At 46.8% G+C, this 22,610-nt stretch overlaps 1 protein-coding gene across 1 annotated transcript in view; it reads left to right on the top strand.

The window, feature by feature from the left end:
- The window catches only part of AIFM2 (AIF family member 2), a 76,954-nt gene extending 55,825 nt beyond the window's left edge, over nucleotides 1–21,129 (top strand). Inside the window, exons 7-9 of the mRNA XM_073596697.1 lie at nucleotides 8,322–8,477; nucleotides 11,135–11,335; nucleotides 19,810–21,129. Coding sequence (XP_073452798.1) covers nucleotides 8,322–8,477; nucleotides 11,135–11,335; nucleotides 19,810–19,964 — 512 coding nt within the window. The 3' untranslated portion in view covers nucleotides 19,965–21,129. The remainder of the gene's footprint in view (nucleotides 1–8,321; nucleotides 8,478–11,134; nucleotides 11,336–19,809) is intronic.
- Nucleotides 21,130–22,610: the final 1,481 nt, after the last annotated feature.

The following is a 22,610-nucleotide window of genomic DNA, read 5'->3' as shown; positions in this document are numbered from 1 at the left end:
TCAATCACTCCTTTTGGCATGCTGTCACGTGTGATGGTTACTCACTGAATATTTTTGGACATTTTTTTAGTGCTTCATTCATTAATTACAAAGACTGCTTGTTATGTCACTTTGTAGGACTATTTGTTCCATTGATATCTCCGTATTTTATCCCTTTGAAGTTTATTTTTATTTCTTTAGCGCTGCATCTTACTTTGTAAATTTTGATTGAGGGATTTGATTGTGTTGACCCTGGTGTACAGCTGCTTTGTAGTGTTTTGCATATATGCGCTGATTTATTTATCTCATAATGAGTCTTTTGAATGGTTTATTTTTTTCCAGAAGTTTTTGGAAAATGTGGAAAAAAATGAAAACGCATTTTTTTTTACACAAAGTTGTCCGTTTATAAGATATTTCCAACACATAGCATTTAGATAGCAAAAATGACACCCCAAAACACATTCTGCTACTCCTCCTGAGTATGGCGATACCACATGTGTGAGACTTCTACACAGCCTGGCCACATACAGAGATCCAACATACAAGGAACACCGATAGGTGTTCCAGGGACATATAGCATGCATCCTTAGATGCAGACAAGCAAAGAAAGTGTTTTCACCGCTCAGGCTGACACTGACCCAGGTGTAAGTAGAAGTTTCAGAGCAGAAGAGCTCCAGGTGCTGGCTGAATGCTAGGCAAAGCAGGCTTGAATGGAGGAGAAGATTCGGATGCCGCACACCGGATGTAGTCAAAAAATTTTCACTTTATTGAAAAAATGGGATCATCAAAATAACAAGACTGTCATGCAGAAAGTACAGATAAGCTGACGCGTTTCGCACTCAGGACTGAGTGCTTACTCATAGCTATGAGTAAGCACTCAGTCCTGAGTGCGAAACGCGTCAGCTTATCTGTACTTTCTGCATGACAGTCTTGTTATTTTGATGATCCCATTTTTTCAATAAAGTGAAAATTTTTTGACTACATCCGGTGTGCGGCATCCGAATCTTCTCCTCCATTCAAGCCTACATATAGCATGCACATACCAAGAATTACACCCGGAAATACATTATGCTGAGCAAAGCGTAAACAAAAGATTACCTGTGGTTGTAGTAGTGCAGTTGTACACAGGAGGATAGCACTGGTCCAGGCAGCAGGCAGGGACTTGGTCAGCAGCGGCGAACACAATTGTCCAGGCAGCAGGCAGGGTTACTGTCCATATAAAGTCCAGGGTCAGTGCAGGCAGAGATATTGTCCGCAGTGCTAAAAATATTGGTCCTGGTAGTAGGCAGGTCCATGTGGTGTGGTCAGTGCGACAGGCAGAGGCATGACGGCAGTAAGTCCTACAGTCAGAAGTAGGGCCTCGTTCAGGACATGGGGACAGGGGTAGAGGCTTCTCCCACCCAAATCTCTTTGGAGTCTCCAGACCCTAATCTAGGATTGAGAAAACAAAAAAAAATTGTTTTCTTAATCCAGAAAAACAATTCTGGAGCCCCTCACATATGTGAGACCCCTGTGTTGAATCCCACTAGTCCAGTATCAGGGTACAAGATCAGTCCAAGAGGCAGGCAAATATCATGGTCAAACAGTCCAAGGTCAGTTCCAGATCAGGCAGATGTATGTACAGAACCGTTAGGCAGAAGCAGGGTCGAATAACAGTCCAGGGTCAGTTCCAGATCAGGCAGAGGTATGTACAGAATCGTTAGGCAGAAGCGTGGTCAAATAACAAGCCAGGGTCAGTTACAGAGGGGGCAGTGGCATAAGGGGTGTGAGGGTAAATTGCAGGAACGGAGGCTTACGTTTACCATACTTCACTAATAATTTAGTGAAGTATGGTAACGACGAAAACATTCACCTATGCAGAGGCCTGGTTCAGAAGGACATTGTGCACAATAAAAAGATGTGTCTCTTCTGAATCCTGCTCTGGTACACACCTTACATTTTTTTGCCGTCGTTGGCCTGTTGGTTTGGGAGGGATTTTATCGGGAAAGTGGCGTTCAGAGAGTCGTCTTAGAACATCTGATCGGATATTTTCTGGTGGGCCGTTCGGGAATGTAAGGGCAGTGAAAACTTCCTCCTGGTAGCCAAGGAAGCGTTTGGGGTTTTGGGTGGAGTTACGATAAATGACATATGAATTGTAGATGGCCAAATGAAAAAAATAAATTGCGACTTTCTTATACCAATGGTATGTCCGTCTTGTAGCAAGGTACGGTTCCAGCATCTGGTCATTCAAGTCGACTCCCCCCATAAACAAATTATAATCATAGATGCATTTAGGTTTCTGTATGGGGCCATTTCTTCTGGGGATTTCCATGAAGGTATCATCGTGGATTGAAGACAACATGTACACATCTCTTTTGTCTCTCCACTTCACTGCCAAAATCTCGTTGTTTCATAGACTTGCCGTTTCTCCTTTTCTCAATTTCTTATTGACCAGACTTTGAGGAAAGCCCTTCCGGTTCTTTTTTACGGTACCACATGCAGGCGTTTTCTTCCGGTGAAGGTTGTGGAACAGGGGAAGATATGTATAGAAGTTGTCTACATACAGGTGGTAGCCTTTCTCCAGTAGGGGGTATGTGCAGTGGTGTATTTAGGTTTTGTGCTGCCCTAGGCCTGACTAAGCTCGCGCACCCCCCTAATTTAACTATGACCCACCCCTTCCTGTCAAGGCCACACCCCTTCCTTTTTAAGATCCGCCCTGTCATCTTCATGGGAGGACAGAGGGACGCCACGGGAAGAGGACAAAGGGACGCCGCGGGAGGAGGACAGTGAGCGATACAGCATCTTTTCATTTGGGGGTAAGGGGATATGTGCTGGGTGCTTTGGGAGGTTCTTGCACTGAAGTCGTGTCCCTCCTCTGTGGCTCCTCCTCCTCCTGGCTGTGTACTGAGTGTGTGTGGCTGACAGTGGGGAGAGAGGTGTGGGCTGCTACTGAAAGCCCATCGACGCTTGTGGGACTCCGGGCGGCAGATGTCCTGGGTGCCCACGCTGGCGCATCCCTGTCTGGTCAGTTACTGAAACTCAGTGCTGTAACTTGTTTTGGGCTCTGGGACAGTGGTGTCACTAGGGTTGGCCTAGAGGATATCAGGTTAGGTACTTCCTAATGGCTCAGTTCCTGGGAACAGTAATGTATAATGGCCAACAGGCTCTCTTACCAGATCCGGTGAAACTGCAACAGTGATCCCTCCGGCTGGACGTTCACTCACTCTGGGTTGCCCAGGCCAACTCTAGTCAGTAGTGTAGCATCTCTACCCTGGCAGTGGCTTCATCTTTCTCCCCCTCTGTTGGTGCGGGTACAGCGTGGCTCTCTGTTGGTGCGGGTACAGCGTGGCTCTCTGTTGGTGCGGGTACAGCGTGGCTCTCTGTTGGTGCGGGTACAGCGTGGCTCTCTGTTGGTGCGGGTACAGCGTGGCTCTCTGTTGGTGCGGGTACAGCGTGGCTCTCTGGTGGTGCGGGTACAGCGTGGTTCTTGGATTTTGCGGGAACAACGTCTCTCTGGTGGTGCGGGAACAACGTGGCTCTCTCTCTGGTGGTGCGTGGCTCCCTCTCTGGTGGTGCGGGTACAGCGTGGCTCTCTGGTGGTGCGGGTACAGCGTGGCTCTCTGGTGGTGCGGGTACAGCATGGCTCTCTGGTGGTGCAGGTACAGCGTGGCTCTCTGGTGGTGCGGGTACAGCGTGGCTCTCTGGTGGTGCAGGTACAGCGTGACTCTCTGGTGGTGCGGGTACAGCGTGACTCTCTGGTGGTGCGGGTACAGCGTGACTCTCTGGTGGTGCGGGTACAGCGTGGCTCTGGTGGTGCGGGTACAGCGTGGCTCTGGTGGTGCGGGTACAGCGTGGCTCTGGTGGTGCGGGTACAGCGTGGCTCTGGTGGTGCGGGTACAGCGTGGCTCTGGTGGTGCGGGTACAGCGTGGCTCTCTGGTGGTGCAGGTACAGCGTGGCTCTCTGGTGGTGCGGGTACAGCGTGGCTCTCTGGTGGTGCGGGTACAGCGTGACTCTCTGGTGGTGCGGGTACAGCGTGACTCTCTGGTGGTGCGGGTACAGCGTGACTCTCTGGTGGTGCGGGTACAGCGTGGCTCTGGTGGTGCGGGTACAGCGTGGCTCTGGTGGTGCGGGTACAGCGTGGCTCTGGTGGTGCGGATACAGCGTGGCTTTCTGGTGGTGCGGATACAGCGTGGCTTTCTGGTGGTGCGGGTACAGCGTGGCTCTGGTGGTGCGGATACAGCGTGGCTTTCTGGTGGTGCGGGTACAGTGCGGCTCTGGTGCGGGTACAGCATGGCTTTCTGGTGGTGCAGGTACAGCGTGGCTCTGGTGGTGCGGGTACAGCGTGGCTCTCTGGTGGTGCGGGTACAGCATGGCTCTCTGGTGGTGTGGGTACAGCGTGGCTCTCTGGTGGTGCGGGTACACCGTGGCTCTGGTGGTGCGGGTACAGCGTGGCTTTCTGGTGGTGCGGGTACAGCGTGGCTCTGGTGGTGTGGGTACAGCGTGGCTCCCTATCTGGCTTCCCCCAGCACAGTACTCTCTTTTTCTCCTCCTGTAAACCCCCCCCCCCCAGCAGAGTGCATTCATGCTGGGGGCTGTAGCATGATGTCTGTGGACACACAGGGCTGCCATTCTTCAGGGGTTACTCTTCCCATGATGCCCCCAGAGTCTTCTGATTGGCCCTCTGCTGTGGCCAATTATGGGGTGAGAAACAGCAGTCACTTAGCTGGGCAGCGGCACAGGGAAACCAATTAGAGCCGCTCTCTCTCTCTTCTCTCTTCGGCTGACAGAAAGAGGAGGGGGGCGAGCGGGGGAGATACACAGACAGCCCGCGTCTCTCCTCTCCCTGTCACAGCGCTGCTCCATTTACCAGAGAACTCCCCCGCTCGCCCCCTCTCCCCTTTCTGTTAGCTGAACGGAGAAGAGAGAAGAAAGAGAGAGAGCGGCTCTAATTGATTTTGCCGTGCCGCCGCCCAGCTTCCTCCCTGCTGTTTCCCTCCCCATGATTGGCCACAGCAGAGAGAGAGAATCACAGCTTTACATGGGCGGCTTGACAGCTCCTGATTTAACTGCTTCCTGGCCCCATCTGCAGCCGCGAGGCCACTGCACTCCCAAGCTGTACTCCTGATGTGCCCTGCTGTGCGGGAGGAGAGCGGGTGCCGTTTTGGGGGGGGGGCGGCTTTTTGCCGCCCCCCACAAAGTGCCGCCCTAGGCCTGGGCCTTGTTGGCCTAGGCCAAAACACAGCACTGGGTATGTGAGGTCCCAAACAATTTTCCCGCTTGATCCCAAGTAGTCTGGGCAATTAGGGGGTTGCAGCTGGGTGTCCATCCCTTCATACACTTTGAAGGCATACAAGTAACCTGTGACTCGGTCACATAATTTGTATACCTTCACCCCATAGCAGGCCCTTTTACTGGGAATATATTGTTTTATTTTAAGCCTGCCACTAAACTTAACAAGGCACTCATCCACACATATGTTTTGGTCCGGGGTAAACAGCAGGGGGAATAGTGCAGAAAAATAATTTAAAAGTGGCCGAATTTTGAAAAGCCTGTCATGGTTTGGGTCATTTCGGGGAGGGCACTGGGTATTGTCATTGAAATGAAGAAACCTCAATATCATGAGGTATCTGTTTCTGGGCATTACCTTGGAGAATACTGACATGTGGTGGAGGGGGTGGGTTGACCAATAGGACAGCAAAGTGTTTTTTTTGTGAGTCCCATATTAAAAAAACCTTCAACTCCTCCACCGTTGGGTCTCTCCACTCATAGGGACGGGCATAGTAGGACGTTGGATTATTCAAGATGAATTACTGTGCATAAAGGTTGCACTGGGCCACAATATTTGACAGCATGTCCTCGGTAAAAATTAAATTAAAAAAATCTATTGGGGAAAAATTCTCCGTGTTCACCTGGACTCCTGGCTGGGCAGTGAAAGGGGGAATGTTGGCTTCTCCTGAATTAGGAGGAAGCCACAAGGGGTTCTGCAGGGCATAGGGAAGGCTGGCATGGGTCCTTGGCCTTTCTTGCCGAGGCACTGCGGTGCTGGTGGATGGCACTGCGGTGCTGGTGGATGGGACTGCGGTGCTGGTGGATGGGACTGCGGTGCTGGTGGATGGGACTGCCGTGCTGGTGGATAGCACTGCGGTGCTGGTAGATGCCACTGCCTCCCCACCAGAACGACTTCGTTTGGCGGGCCGAATATCTTCCCCCTCTGAGTCACTCAGGGTTCCACTACTGAGGACTGGCTTATAATTTATGTCAGAATTGGAGTCGGAAGGGAATCCGAAAAAGAGAGCTCCCCATTGCTCTCGTCGGCCTGGGACAATATTTGGTACGCCTCCTCGGTGGAAAAGCTTCTTTTGGACATGGTTGCTAAGCCTGCACTGATGAGGCGGCACTGATGAGGTGGCACAGATGTGCACTGATGAGGTGGCACAGATGTGCACTGATGAGGTGGCACAGATGTGCACTGATGAGGTGGAACAGATGTGCACTGATGAGGTGGAACAGATGTGCAGATGTGCACTGATGAGGTGGCACTGGTGGGCACTGATGAGGCGGCACAGGTGGGCACTGATGAGGTGGCACAGGTGGGCACTGATGAGGTGGAACAGGTGGGCACTGAGATGGCACAGATGTGCACTGATGAGGTAGCACAGATGTGCACTGATGAGGTGGCACAGATGGGGTGGCACAGATGGAGCGGCACAGATGGGGCAGCACAGATGGAGCAGCACAGATGGGCACTGATGAGGCGGCACAGATGTGCACTGATTGCACAGATGTGCACTGAGGCAGCACAGATGGGCACTGATTGGCACAGGTAGGCACTGATGAGGTGGCATAGGTGGGCACTGATGAGGTGGCACAGGTGGGCACTGATGAGGTGGCACAGGTGGGCACTGATTGTGCAGCTGGACACTGATCATCACTGGGCAGACAGGTGGGCACCGATTGGCACAGGTGGGCACCGATTGGCACTGTACTGATGGGGCACTGTATGGATGGGCACTGTACTGATGGGCACTGTATAAGTGTTTTTGCAACTCACAGATCGCTGACAGAAGCTCTCTCTCCTCACACGCTGTCTCTGTGTGAGGAGAGAGAGCCGGCAATGAGCGATGATCTCAAATGTTTACATTTGAGATCATCGCTCATTGGCCATGGCGATCGCGCTGTAAATGGCTGCTGTGATTGGCCATTTACAGCGATCTGTGATTGGCTGTGTCCAAGGGAGCGAGGAAAGGGGAGGCCCTCATATGACTGCCTCCCGGGAATTGACATCCGCGCTGTAGCCGTCATTCGGCTACGGCCAGATGTCAGGTGGTTAATACAGGTAGCGAGTTCAAACAGGTGCAGTTAATACAGGTAATGAGTGGAGAACAGGAGGGCTTCTTAAAGAAAAAATAACAAGTCTCTGAGAGCCGAAATTCTTACTGGTTGGTAGGTGATCAAATACTTATGTAATGCAATAAAATGCTAACTAATTATTTAAAAATCATACAATGTAATTTTCTGGATATTTGTTCTAGATTCTGTCTCTCACAGTTGAAGAGTACCTATGATAAAAATTACAGACCTCTACATGCTTTATAAATAGGAAAACCTGCAAAATCGGCAGTGTATCAAATACTTGTTCTTTCACTGTATGACCATTGCAAAACTGTGATGTGTAATGTATATTATGCTCATCGCTAAACTGTGATATTTATTAAACTGACCTTTTAACTTTCAGTTTTGCTGGCTGTTAGAAAAGTTACTGTCATAGGCGGAGTGATACCAAGTGCACTTGGCCCGGGACAGGAACTGGTGCTATAGAGGGAACATCAGCTTAGGCAGTTCCTGCCCCATCCATAGCCGATTGCTTCCTCCGGCTCCATCCACTCTAATGCTCTAGGATGGCAGGTCAGCATCCCGCGATCTGGGCTTGCCAACCCACTATCCCAGAGCAGGAGGTTGTGGACCACATCAGAGGGCTCCTTGGGACACTGGTAGAACACCCCCTGCTATAGTCATACTCATTTTTTGTGTGAAAAAAGTTTGGGTTTATCATGATAGGGCTTTAAAGAGTTAGGAGATTGCTATTAAAACTGGTCCCATAATACTTTGACCTAGAAAATTGTGATATTGTAGGTTGTGTCTGCATTTCGGATTGGTATTGAAAATAACACAAATTGGTAAAGTGCAATGATGGCTGCATATTCTAATATACTACTATTTTACAGCATGTTGGGTTGATAAGTGAGGCATAAGAGCTTCTGTGCTTTGAACCTCATTTCAGTACCATGTATGCTGCTTAGAATATGAACATAAAAAATATGATTTTATTGCTAAATAACTGTTAACTGTTCTGATCACACAGGCCAGAAAGTTGCGAATTTGAATGAACTGACACCAAATGTGGTTCAAGACACTATGGAAATACATTTGGATAAGGATCCTGAGGTGATCACTGCTGACCTGCTCCTCTGCTGTACAGGAATCAATATAAATTCATCTTGTTACATCAATGTATTTGGTAAGTACACCAGTATACACAGAGGGTATAAAAAAATGTAGGCACAATGCTCTGTTGTAGGGTACTGGATGTAAGCTGTTTTTTTCACAAATTATACTGTAAAGAAACAAATCTGACTGTATAGAGATTGAGATGAAGAAAATTACTAGAAGGTAATGTAACAGGAAAGCACAAGATTATGTTTAATACACTGTATATGCTTTCCTGTAATGCATGTGCAGAATTTTAATTTCAAGGCTAAGTTCACCTTTTGCAGAAAATGGCCTATGCGGTCAGGGGGAACAGTAGATTTTAAAAATCTCTGCAGCTTTGTAAAATGATTATTTAATTTATTACCTGTAGGACATTTGGGTCCCCTCAGAAGCATGACTAAAAAAAATACCTAGCTCTCCATCCCCACATCCTGACTTGGTTGTAAAAACTATTGGTTTTTGCTCCTGTAATGCTGGGAAAGAGCATCCAATGGTTTTCTTGTCCTAGCAACAAGTCAGGCTTCTAGTAGACAACCCCCAGGTCCTGACTTGTTGAAATGAAGATTTTACAAAGCTGGGAAGACTTTAATATCTACTGGAGCTACTAGTAGCCCCTTTACTTGTTTAATTGAACCCCACAGACACAATATAAAAAAGTGTACATCTGTGCAGGACTATATACAGTCCAAAGAGAGAGCCCCTAACAAGAGTCCAAAGTTTTTTGTTTTTTAAAGAGGCTCTTTTTATTGAGTTTTATAGGCATTATATACTGTGTAAGAACACAATGAACATAATTCACAAACGTATGTCCTTCAGAGAAATAGCAGATGAAAAAGGTCAATATGTTTGTGGCCAAAAACTCCCTCCCCTTTTATCAGAGCTCAAGAATTTATATTGTATATTGAAGCACAGTTAAAATTCTAGAGCCCTGATGAAGGGGGAGTCTGTTTGGCTCCGGAAACATGTTGGCTTTTCTCTGCTATGGTCCAATGATATCATTAAAAACTTTGGACTCTTGGACGTTTGTTTGGTGGTTTCACTAGACTGTATACTGTATCTTCTCAACTCGGCCCCCCCTCCCCCCATTTCTAATCTTGGTTTGGGGGAGTGCTGCTGAACCATAGCTAGTATTTCTTGTGATAAATTGATTGACCCATTGACAATCTGTATCCACCATCTCGTGTTCACTTGTGTTTGATCTGTGGATGACTGTCTGACATACTTTCTGGTGTGCATGCAAAACCGTCAAGTACAGGTGTACATTAATGGGAGATGCTGTTCATAGGCAGCAATGAACTCTCAAAGCATCAGATTGAAGGGCATGTCTCTAGTTTCAGCCCAGGCTTTGCTGATGGCCATCAAAGGGGTTGGTGGGTCTTGAAATTCCCCATACACCTAGGCTTATAATTATATACCAGTTCTGTTTTGGAGTAACTGTGTGCTTGCTTGTAGATACTGTACCTGCATGTATTTGTGTTTCCATTTTTTTTTTTTTTTTTAACATTTAATGCCAGAAATCCACATCATTTATGGTGGTTGTTAGTGAACACTCTGTCCAAGACCACCTGTTCAGTACCAACTGCTTTATTACAAATGAACACATCTAACAATTATGGCTTATGCTCACCAGCGTGTTGCAATAACACACATTTCTACAAAGAATTGTAAAGTACATTACATCTGTTAGTGTGTTCTTGTGTCATTCATTGTGAGTAGCATATCAACACACCTTCCCAATGCTTGAGCCTTGCAGCAAACTGCAATGCACTAAGCTGTGTTGCAGTGTGCTGCATCAGCCAAACTTGTTACTGCTCCAGTTTTTGGTCTGTTGTGGTTCATTCGAATGGGCAGCCAGTTATAGGTTGGTGTGGTTGTTCTTTTGTTTTGTACTGTTGGTGATTTGGTGAGGGAATGCACTGGATATCTTCACTGCCATTGTGCTATTGCTGGGTGTCCAGTGCGTTCTTATACCTGTAAGGAAGGGTGGGCTCCCTCCAGACATACCTGCCCTTAATCTATCTATTATATATGTGCTCCAACTTTGGAGGCTCTCAAAATGTATAGAGTTAGGACTGCAGTACACTGGGGTGCCGTAACATGGCCTCTGCAGCTTACACATATATTTGCAAACCAAACCCCTTGTTTTAACATGAACTGTTAGAAAGGAAATTCAATTTATTGCAGACTGGTTGGTAAGTGAGCTGAAAATTTTTGTCTGTTGTTTTTTGACATGCATCACCCCCCCCATGTGCTCCTTGCTGCAAAGGCCAGTTAAAGGTTGGGGCAGTTGCCATTTGTTTGTATCATTAGAATGAGTGGCCTTAATGCAATGTACATTAATGCACGCAATGAAGTGGATAAATTCACTGCAGCAAACCTTGGCGTGAATGGACCCTTACATTGCTTACATCCAATTAGATTTTTGTCCTCCCCACTGTTGAAGCACACATCCACTGGTTATACTCCACTACCAGTTCCTGTCACTGGTAATATTAAAGAAAATTCTCCCAGCTGATGTCTTCAAAGTCCACCGATCGCTCTGAATTTCCAAGACTGAATCTCTGAAGCAATAAAAAAAAGATGAACAACTTACACAATGCTGAAATAATATGGAGCATTATCCAAATGTATGTTGTCATGACTGATTGCTTTGTAATAACATAATGCAATTTGTTTCTCATTTAGGTGACAAAGTAGCAAGCAATGGAGCGCTTAAGGTGAATGACTTTCTCCAAGTGGACGGATACAGCAACATTTATGCAGTAGGAGACTGTGCAGATTTAAAAGAACCTAAAATGGCATACAGTGCAGCTCTGCATGCCAACATTGCTGTCACCAACATTATCAACAGTTTGCTTGGGAAACCACTGAAACAATATAAAACAGGTATTTTCAAGCATTTATATTTACATCAGTAGTCTAAAGCCGCGTACACGCGGGCGGACTTTTCGACCGGACTGGTCCGACTGACAGTCCGATTGTGTGTGGGCTTCATCAGACCTTCAGCGGACTTTTCCAGTCGAAAATCTGACGGACTTTAGATTTGGAACATGCTTCAAATCTTTACGTCGTAACTCCACCGGACCCAGAAATTTGCTCGTCTGTATGCTATTCCGACGGACAAAAACCGACGCAAGGGCAGTTATTGGCTACTGGCTATCAACTTCCTTATTTTAGTCCGGTGTACGTCATCGCGTACGAATCCCTCGGACTTTGGTGTAATCATGTGTAGGCAAGTCCGTTTGTTAAAAAGTCTGTCGGGAGAGGAGGCGTGACCGGAAGCCGCTCTGGATGGCAGCTTGATTCTCCTGCTCTCTCTCAGCCCGTGAAACAGCGTATTGGGGATGTTTCGCTGCTTTCACATGGGCAAATCCAGGACCACCAGATCCACAACAGCCAGGGGATCATCTTTACCCCCGCCAGGATCCTTCACAGACCTCCGGTCCTTCTTTCCGCCGACGGACATGCCTCACAGTGGAACAGACAAAATGGCGCCGGACACCTCCGCGGCCCGCTCACGGACCTCCGCTCGGCTCTCCCCGCCGCCTCATCCACCGCACCTGACCTCCACGGACTATGCGCCAGATCCGATGGGCGCCTCGGTCATGTCCTCCCTATCTGGAGCGGTGAGTCCTCCCTATGCATCCGCTTCTTATGAGGCAGCACCACATGGCTTACAGAGCGCCATGACGGGCCCCCCCCTCCAACAATACACACAATGCTTCAATGCATTCCCTCGCTTGCTGAGGACGGCACCAGACCCCTGCTCCCACGGAACTGATCCCGGTTCCCCAACTCCCTCAGACCTCTCTGTGGACTTTCGAGCCCTGCCAGGTCCTATGTACCCAGCCAGCCAGATGCTACAAGATCCTGTAATGAGTCCAGCAGCCCTCTGCCATGCAGAGCTTAAATCACCACCCTCCAAGGCCCAGAGACTGGCCCTCCCACAGGCCCCCGGCTCTCCCAGAGAACGGGCAGTATCGCCGGCCACCTATGCACAGAAAGTGTGCCCCCCGATCCCCACCTTCAGGGAGTCAGGACATTAGGGGTCCCCCCGCTTGCTCAGGCACCAACCTGGGGAGAACCATGGGACTCACCACCAAGACCAACACATCAGGCTCTGGGCCTCGCTACCCTTAGCCCTCAACCCTTGCCACCCCGCACATCTCCAGCACAGCAGACCTCAGAGCCAGCCCACCCCCACCCTGCACCCCCACAATGGTAAACATACTTGCAGGCGATCCCCACTAAAGAGGACTTTAGACAACTGATAGAGGACATAAAGTCCACATGTCGCTCAGAAATACAAGTGCTCCAGTCAGGCCTTAAACACTTAGCAGATAGAGTGGAAATGGCCGAAGAAGAAATTCAAGAAACTAAGCTAGCGGTCCACAGGGCCCAACCCCAGGGAGCAGACCACCACACCATGTTGAGAGATATGCAACATCATGTGGAGGACCTAGACAATAGGGGACGCAGAAACAACATCCGAGTGAGGGGGGTCCCAGAAGCCGAAGGCCCTAAAGACATACAGAATACCCTACAGGATGTGTTTAACAATCTCCTAGGCGAACCCCCCACCAAACACATTGAAATGGACAGAGCCCACCGAGCCCTCCGTCCTAAGAACGCCACCTCACAACCAAGGGACATCATTTGTAGGATCAGTTCCTATCCCCTGAAAGAGGAGATTATGCGGCAGGCTCGACTAGCACGCAAAGTGACTTTCAAAGATGCCCAAGTGCAATTGTACCCGGATCTTTCATGGATCACCTTACAAAAACGCAGACTCCTTCAACCCTTACTGCGCACCCTGCAAGACGAAAACATCACCTACCACTGCGGATTCCCCTTTAGCCTCACAGCTAAAAACCAAGGCAAATCTGCCACTCTGCGATATCCGGAAGATCTGCAAGCCTTTTGCGACGACCTAGGAATCTCTGTTCCCGACTCCCGGATTGGGATCTTGTGATCACACCGCCCACAACTTGGCAGAAGGTCCCTTCATCTAACAGGTCCCAGAACAGGGACGCGTCTCGCAAGAGCACCAAACACAGAAATGGCTGAACTATCCGCAACCCCTCCATATGTTACCTGTTGTTGGACTATTCTACCATCCGATAATACTGGTGACTCTGCCCTGGACACTACGGCATATCCAGTCCCCCCCTTGCGCCCCAGTTTTACTTTTCAGTCTATCTTATGGGCATGTCTCTGTGGAGACTCGAGAGAGTAGGAATTCTCACGCTCACTCACCCCCCTCCTGGTTAAATGACAACAGTTATTGCTGTTTTACAGTTTGTTTTATATGACCAATTTTGGGCTCCCCTGCATACACACGACCGGTCCCTTAGGATCTAAGTTGAGAGGATCCCTGGAAACCCGTACCGACCTAGGCCTCACAGCCTCCCAAGGTCGTGAGACAACACTTGTTCGAGTTTCTATGTGTTTACTGTGTACTAACTACCTTTTTCTCTTTCCACTTTTCTTTCTCCCCTTTTCTTCTTCATCATTGTATGTTCCACCACGAAGCTCACGGAATCTGCCTAGCTCTCCTCCCGAGGTATGCCCACTCCTGGTCCCTGGCTCTCTGGACATCTTCTCCACATCAGGTAAGGCACCCTCCTCCCCTTATTTGACGTCATGGCTAAGATTCTATCTCTAAATGTCCACGGCCTAAACTCCAATAAAAAGAGACATCTGGCGCTGAGGGAGTTTAGACAGTCTGGAGCAGACATTATTTTTGTCCAAGAGACACACTTTGATAAAGGGGGTTCCTTTGCATTCGCCTCTAAACAATTTCCCCAAATATACCACTCCTCAGGTCCCCATAAACGAGCAGGGGTTGCCATACTCATTAAACACGGGTCTCCCTTTACTTGCACGGATCACTACAGTGATCCTCATGGACACTTTGTCATCCTTCAGGGCCAGTGGCAAACGCAGGCAATCACTCTCTGTGTCCTTTATGCTCCGAATGTCAAACAATATAGATTCCTGTCTAAAATGTTTACTCGCCTCTTTAAATCTGAACATGGGTTACTGGTGGTGGGAGGCGACTTTAATTTAACCCACTCAGCAACTGCAGACTGCCACGTGGTGAGCCCCCGGGCATCATCAGCTCCAGCCCTCAGGGACTCGAAGCTTTTTCCCCAACTTTCTAGACGATATGCTCTCTTCGATGCCTGGAGGGCTCTCCACCCAGGCGACCGGCAGTACACGTTTTACTCAGCTCCCCACCAAACACACTCCCGCATCGACTACTTCTTTTCAACAACTCCACGCTTAGAATTACACGATAGGCACAGATTCTCCCGATCTCATGGTTCGACCATGCACCTATTTTACTTACACTGGACCTAGACTCCCCCAACTGTAGACCCTACAATTGGAAATTAAATACATTTCTCCTCCAGCACCTCCCATCGAAAACGGAGTTAACCTCCACCTTAAAATATTATTTTGCTGAAAATAACACCCCCGACATATCCCTTCCTACACTCTGGGAAGCCCACAAGGCAGTACTTCGAGACAGATGTATGGCACTATCCTCTGCCATGAAAAAAGATGCCCTGACCACAAAACTCCAAACTGAGAAGGAGCTTAGAGCTTTAGAATGCCAACTGCAACGGTCCCCTACCCTATCCCTTCTTAAGAAAATTACAAACCTGCGAACGACCCTAAGCAATTTAGCTATGGGCCGGGTAGAAAAGGCCCTCCTCAGGTTAAGACAAGTATATTACGATAAGGGCAATAAGGCACACTCCTTACTGGCGAGGAAACTACGAGACAACTCCTACATGACCACGCCCCACCAGATTAAGAACAAGTCAGGCTCCCTACTATCCCACCCCAAAGACATTGCCCGTACCTTTGCAGAATACTACAAAGACCTTTACAACAATCCTAACATTCCCAGTAAGCCCCTCCCCCTGGCCTCCAGCGCATGCAACAGTACCTCGCACGGAGCGGAGTCCCCCAGCTCCAAGCCTCTGATCTGACAACCCTAAACTCACCGATCACTGAGGAGGAAATAGAGCAGACTATTAAATCTCTTCCATCCCACAAGTCTCCAGGTCTGGATGGACTGCCTTATGAATACTATAAATCCTTCCTCCCCCTCCTACTGCCCCATATGTGCAAACTTTTTAATGCTTTCTTTTGGGACTCTCCCATCCCATCAGACCATGCAATGATCATTCATCACCTTGATCCCCAAACCAGATAAAGACCCTACCCTATGCGCCAACTACAGACCCATTGCTCTGCTGAACTCGGACCTAAAAATTTTTACAAAACTGCTTTCAATCCGCCTGAATATGGTCCTCCCATCCCTTATCCATAAAGACCAGGTGGGCTTTGTCCCCCTCAGACAGGTGGACGATAACACTGGGAAGGTGATTGACTTAGTGGACGTGGCGAACAGGGAGAACTCGGCGTCCTTGCTACTTAGCTTGGATGCCGAAAAGACCTTTGACCGCCTTGAGTGGCCCTTCCTGTTCGCCACGCTACAATATGCTGGGTTTCGGGGACCTTTCCTGCAGGCTATACAGCACCTCTATTCTAATCCCTCCTCCCAGGTCAGGACTCCCTTTGCCCTCTCCCCCACCTTCTCCGTAACTAATGTTACCCGACAGGGGTGCCCACTATCACCCCTGCTATTTGCGCTTTGTGTTGAACCCTTGGCGGCCTCCATTTGAAGCAACCAAGATATTCGAGGAACACCGGACAGGTGAAGGGAATTTAAGATCTCATTATTCGCTGACGACGTGATCCTCACCCTGACTCAGCCCAGAATCTCCCTTCCAAATTTACATGCAGAACTTGATCGATACGGAGCCCTCTCGGGTTATAAAATGAATACATCCAAGTCGGAGGCCCTCCCAATCAATATCTCGGATACGGAAACTGCACATCTGAAGGCCAACTTCTCCTACCACTGGAAAACCACTTCCTTGAAATATCTAGGAATACATATCACCCCAAAATTCAATACTTTATATCAGGAAAACTTCCCTCCCCTTTTCCGCTCCATTAGAACCCTGCTCTTAAACTGGAAAAAACACCACATCTCCCTACTAGGTCGGATCGCTTCGGTTAAGATGACGATCCTCCCGAAGCTAATTTATCTCTTCCAAACACTACCTATTTCTGTCCCACACAAACACCTGAGAAAACTCCAATCTGACCTACTCAAATTCACCTGGAATCATAAAAGACATAGAATATCCCAATCGGTAATGATGGCGGCACGCTCGGACGGAGGCATTGCATTCCCCAACCCTATCAAATACTACCAAGCCACCAAACTACATGCAATAGCCTCGTGGTTCACCAAACGGTCCTATAATAAATGGACAGAAATTGAAAAAATCTGGTTAGCCCCGATCCACCCAAATAGCCTACTGTGGAGTGCGAATGCGGGGGTACCTCCCGAGCGCTTATTGGGACCCATGTCCCAGCTTCGCCGACTCTGGTGCAAGCTATCCCATTCACATGAACTGTCCTCAGAAAGGTCACTCCTGACGTCATTTGTCTGTAACCCCAAAATCCCAGATAGTCTCACTCACCAAATGTCCTATCCATGGACGTCACGGAATCTGTTCCATTATGGAAACCTAGTGGACCCTAGATCACGCAAGCTACTGACCTTCAGACCAAATTTGACCTACCTCATCAAGCATTTTATAGTTACCTGCAAATACGCCACTATGCCCTGTCCATATCGCCTGACCTGCAATTCTCCCCTCCAACACCTTTTGAAAATCTAATCCTGGCGGGCACTTCCCAGAAAGGTTTTAATCTCCGACATCTACAAAATACTAAATGCCTTCCCACTAGAAACCAAAGGTAAACATGCCTATATGATCAAATGGGAGAAAGCCCTCAATGAGGAACTTCCTAAGGAACAATGGCAGACTATATGGACCCAGGCGGCAAAAAGCTCCCTCTGTACTCTATACAAAGAAAACACCTATAAAATCTTCCTCTTCTGGTATATGACTCCAGATATCCTCCACACTATATACCCCACTAGCTCTGATCGCTGCTGGCGATGTCAAAAAGATAGAGGTACCCTCCTCCATATTTACTGGAGTTGCCCACTGATTACTCCTTTCTGGAATATGGTTCAGCAGTTGCTGGCCTGTCTTCTAGAGTTACATATCCCCATGGCCCCCAAGTTTTTCCTCTTAGGAGTTTTACAGCTAAAGATACCCACACCTTATAAAAAATTAACGCGCCACATCCTCACAGCGGCACGCTGTCTTATTGCCCTACTCCTGAAGCCTTATACGCCAGAATTAAGGATGTGGAGTTGATGGAGAAGATGACGGCCAGGATGCAGGACAGATTGGAGGCTCATGATAAGGTGTGGGAGCTGTGGCATCTTCGGGAGGATCCACCATGACCAGGTAAATGAGCTATTACGATGACTTCTCCCTCTTTCTTCCTTCTTTCCTTTTCCTTTTCCTCCACCTTGAGTACTCTTGTGACTCTCACTACTTTAAAAAGAAGTTGCTACTTGAGATTGTAAAATATTAACACACATACACCATCTTCAGACACGTGACCATTACTGTTTTAGAATTTAATATATGTAGACTCTAGTAAATATAAGCAAGAAATGTTATACGATGTGATTTGCAACTTTCTTTTATTGTTTTCTACATATTTTGTATTCCTGTAATACAAACATATAAATAAAAATGTTATTTGGAAAAAAATCCGTCGGAAGTCCGTCAAAAGTCCGTTGAAAGTCCATCGGACCAGTCCGGTCGAAAAGTCCGACCGTGTGTACGCTGCATAAGGGATCTATTCATAAATGTTTTCACGCAAGATTCTCACAACATTGACCTTCACATTTATCCACTTGAATCCTGTTAGAAGAATGTGTGAGTCTTGGGTGAATGGTTCAAATGGTGTGACAATGTGAGCCCCTGCCACTGTGAAAATATAGGAGAAAATGACACAGGTGTCACATTAAGGGTTAATGTGAAGTTCCAGACTATTGTTTCCGAGCGGAGAAAGCTGTATTTTTGTTTTTCTCCAGATTCTGTAGTCCCAGTCGGGGCCTGGAGCTTGAAGTGTATTGGGTGGGACAGAACCTTCAATCCAGGTTCCTGCAGCCTGTGTGAGTATACAGGTGTCCAGGGGTCATTATATACTGAGGCCTGAGGATAGCTCAGGGTATCCAGTTTGGACACAGCTCCCCTATTGGAGATAGAAGGTCTCACTCCAGGAGTCAGGTGGGGTTTGATCGGGTGTCAGGAGAACCCCTATTTAGAGGCCAGGACAGGGCCATGCAGCAGGGTGCTGTGGCTAAAGGCTAAGCGAGTCGGGTGAACCAGGAAAGCTGGGCAACACAGTCAGAGGAACTGGTAACATCGGAGCCAGGTGGCCCGGCATTTACAATTGACTGTTGATGATGGAAACCCCTGCGTGGGCAACTGATGTTATGTGAATTTTTCATTCTGTTTAATAAAAGTGGGCTGCCATGCCCTAAAATACAGTTTGGACTGGCACAAATCATTCGAAAAGCACCTAGCATATACGTATAATAACCCCAATGCCACAGTGGATAAATGTGAATCCTGCGTGAAAACATTTAAAAATAGACCCCTAAGAGTTGTAACACTAATGAGCTATATGCCATAATACATACTGCTATTGTTTCATTCTACCAATTCGTCAGATGTACATGAGTTTATGAACCAGTGTTTAAAGGATTATTTCTACTTTCAGTACCTATCCAATATACTATTTCCTGCCTCATGCTTAAAAGGGTCCATTCACCGACTTTTGCCACAAACCTCACTATGCATTACATGGTCTTCGTTATATGAACATACAGGGCTCCAATAGTATATATAAAAAGTGTGTATGTATGTATATATGCGTGCGTGTGTATATATATATATATATATATATATATATATATATATGTGTGTGTATATGTATGTATGTATGTATATATATATATATATATATATATGAGAGAGATGGAGATCTAATATATATACCTCTGTCTCTCTTTCTTTCGCTCTCTCTCTCTCTCTCTCTCTCTCTCTCTCTCTCTCTCTCTCTCTCTCTCTCTATATATATAATCATAAATACCTTTTTTATTTACCAGAAGGTTCAAGGTTCATAGTATAATGCACAAAGTGTTTTATTGAGCCACATATTCATGAAGCATACGAAGGTCATAGAACACTTAAGAGCTTACTGTTTTGAAGACTTTGTTTCAGTGACCTGCTGCCTATTTTCCCATGAACTACTAGAACACCTCATCAGATTGCTGATATTAACCTGCATACTGTATGTGTGAATGTAATTGTCTGTCTTTGTTTCCTCTTATTCAGGGCCAGTTACAATGCTTCTATCAATGGGTCGAAATGATGGAGTGGGGCAGTTCAATGGCTTTTACATGGGCAAAATGTTAGTGACCAAGGCTAAAAGCCGAGATATATTTGTCTCAAAGAGTTGGAATAACATGGGACAGAAGATGCCAAAATAAGTGCTTCCATAGGGCCAAAAACTTGAAGACTCTACCTCAACCAAGGATCATCTTCCCCAATAAGCATTTTATACATCTGTGCATAACAGAATTTCTAGTGTAATTGTTATTTAATGTTAAAAACATTGCCTGATTTTGGTGTCTTTTCTTAAAACTCCAATAGAATAAATACTGTTAAATTAAAAGTAAAATATTTTAAAATATATGGATTGGAAAAAGCTGCGCTAAAAATAAAGTCCAAAACAGTTGACATCAAAACAAATGAGTGTTCTTAAAAATGCGAAAGGTCATGACAACACTACAGTGTGCATCCACAAATAAAGTGCCCGACCACCGTAGCTGTAGATTAAGCTTACCGGACGGCAAGCTTTAAAAGGCAGGTGGCTTTAGCCCAGCCTAGGCCTTTAAGCTTGCTGATGACCACAATAGGAGCCGTATTCAGATGGTGAAGATTGCTCCCTTGGACTCACGTCTGGCATCCACATAATTAGCACATTGCCCAGAAAAGAGAAAAACTGGCCATAGTGTAATAAATTCAAAAACGTTTTAATAAAATTAAGTATTGCACTTACAGATAGGAGGCGAAAATACATAAAAACGGAGCCCGTCCTCCTACACCTCTCGCGTGGTGACGTCACTAACGTGCCTTCTCCACAAGCCATCCAATCCATAGACTGTTTGTGTTATCGCACTGTTTGCTAATGTTTGTCAGCAGGTCTTCTGCACATCTATTTCTAAAACTCCACAGAATGGAAGGGGCTGCACTGCTCAATGAAGGGGCTGCACTGCACATGGGACAGGGGGCTATGTGTGCTCATTTTCAAGTCTTTTGCAGGTGATGAAGGAGAATTTTGAACTCTCTGAGCAGCTGTAATTGTATGAAATTAGTGGGCTTCCAGCCTATTTCAGCCCATGCCAAAGCACCTGTGATTCTAGCACCAGCAGGAGTGAAAGAGATCCCCCCCTCCCATGTGTATGAACTCGTTACGGTGTTGATTAGCAGGGTTTGGTCATCCAGCATAAGGTTGAAGAGACAAAGTTAAAACTTGGTGTTTAAGTAAATGGTCAGCCTGAGTCTTTTAGGCTAGGCTGTTTGTGACATTTTTTTATCTATAGATTAATGGGGTTACCCCATAATAAACCTGTCCTAAGCCATTAAAACTAATTTTGTGTGTACTTATTTCAGATTTGTTATTACAAATGCTATTTGCTTTTTTGGGCTCCTGTGTCTCTCATACCATAATATAATGCCGCGTACACACGGTCGGACTTTTCGTCTACAAAAGTCCGACAGCCTGTCCGACAGACTTCCGACGTACCTTCGGCGGACTTGCGGCAGACTTTCTTACGAACGGACTTGCCTACACACGACCACACAAAAGTCCGACGGATTCGTACGTGATGACGTACACCGGACTAAAATAAGGAAGTTCATAGCCAGTAGCCAATAGCTGCCCTAGCATGGGTTTTTGTCCGTCGGACTAGCACACAGACGAGCGGATTTCGGGTCCGTCGTACTTACGACGTAAAGATTTGAAGCATGTTTCAAATCTAAAGTCCGTCGGATTTGAGGCTAAAAAAGTCCGTTGAAAGTCCGGAGAAGCCCACACACGATCGGATTACCAGCCAGCTTTAGTCCGTCAGCGTCCGTTGGACTTTTGTAGACGAAAAGTCCGACCGTGTGTACGCGGCATAACTGTCACTTTTGCCCCACACATGATGCATACGTACTGAATCTCTTAACCAGAGACACCTGCTGGACTTTTCTGCAGAAAGAGAGGATACTAGATTGGGGGGGGATAAAGAGAGGGGTAAAGAAATGCATCTACCCTTCCACGTATAACATAGGCGCGGTATCACATTCTCAAATAAGATTGTGCTGACACTGGAAATGAGCCATCTTCACTCCAAACACAATGCCACCCTGAGCAGAGCTTTTCAAACTACATATAACCAATACTGGTCCACATATGTAATGGAAGACGTTCTTGGGGATATAACTGAATAATGCTTATAAAAATTCTGCATTTTATTATGTTCCACTGACAGATTCTATGTGCCATGGTTGTAGTATCAGATATAGACTGGAATGGAACTGCAAATAGTGTGCTTATACCTATGATGTAAATAGAATACAGGTAGACAGCTGGAGGTGGGTTGGTATCCACGTGTAGAAGCCGGTTTTTCCCACAGAGTGCTTATAACAGTGGCCAAAACAGTGGCCAGCTCCTTCTTCCACTTTCTAGTCATCAGGCGTCTTCTCTCTCCAGGACAGAAAAAGGAGTTCTCATAGGTTGAGTCATAGGATATATATAGATAGATAGAGTTATATATCTATATAGATATAATATAAAATCCTAAGTAAGCGAAGGGGCAGAAACAAATTGAACAGTTGATGATACACAATGTTTATTTTTTTGGGCCCTACTGCGTTCTTATTGACTGGAAATTCTTCTCTGCTTATGAGTTTTTCAGGAGTCAATTAATGCATTTTATAGTTTACTTGGGCATTAGAAATACTGTAGCAAATGATATGCAGAAGAGGTTGAAAGCTATGTGCATTAACCCAAGGTTCTAATTTTTAAATTCATTACATTTTTTGAATGTTTTTTTGTGGAACTAGAGGTTTCTGCTAGATGTCTTAAA

This window comes from Aquarana catesbeiana, linkage group LG08, assembly GCF_042186555.1.
Source record: "Aquarana catesbeiana isolate 2022-GZ linkage group LG08, ASM4218655v1, whole genome shotgun sequence".
Taxonomy (NCBI): Eukaryota; Metazoa; Chordata; class Amphibia; order Anura; family Ranidae; genus Aquarana; species Aquarana catesbeiana.
This window is presented reverse-complemented; position numbering and strand designations above follow the sequence as displayed.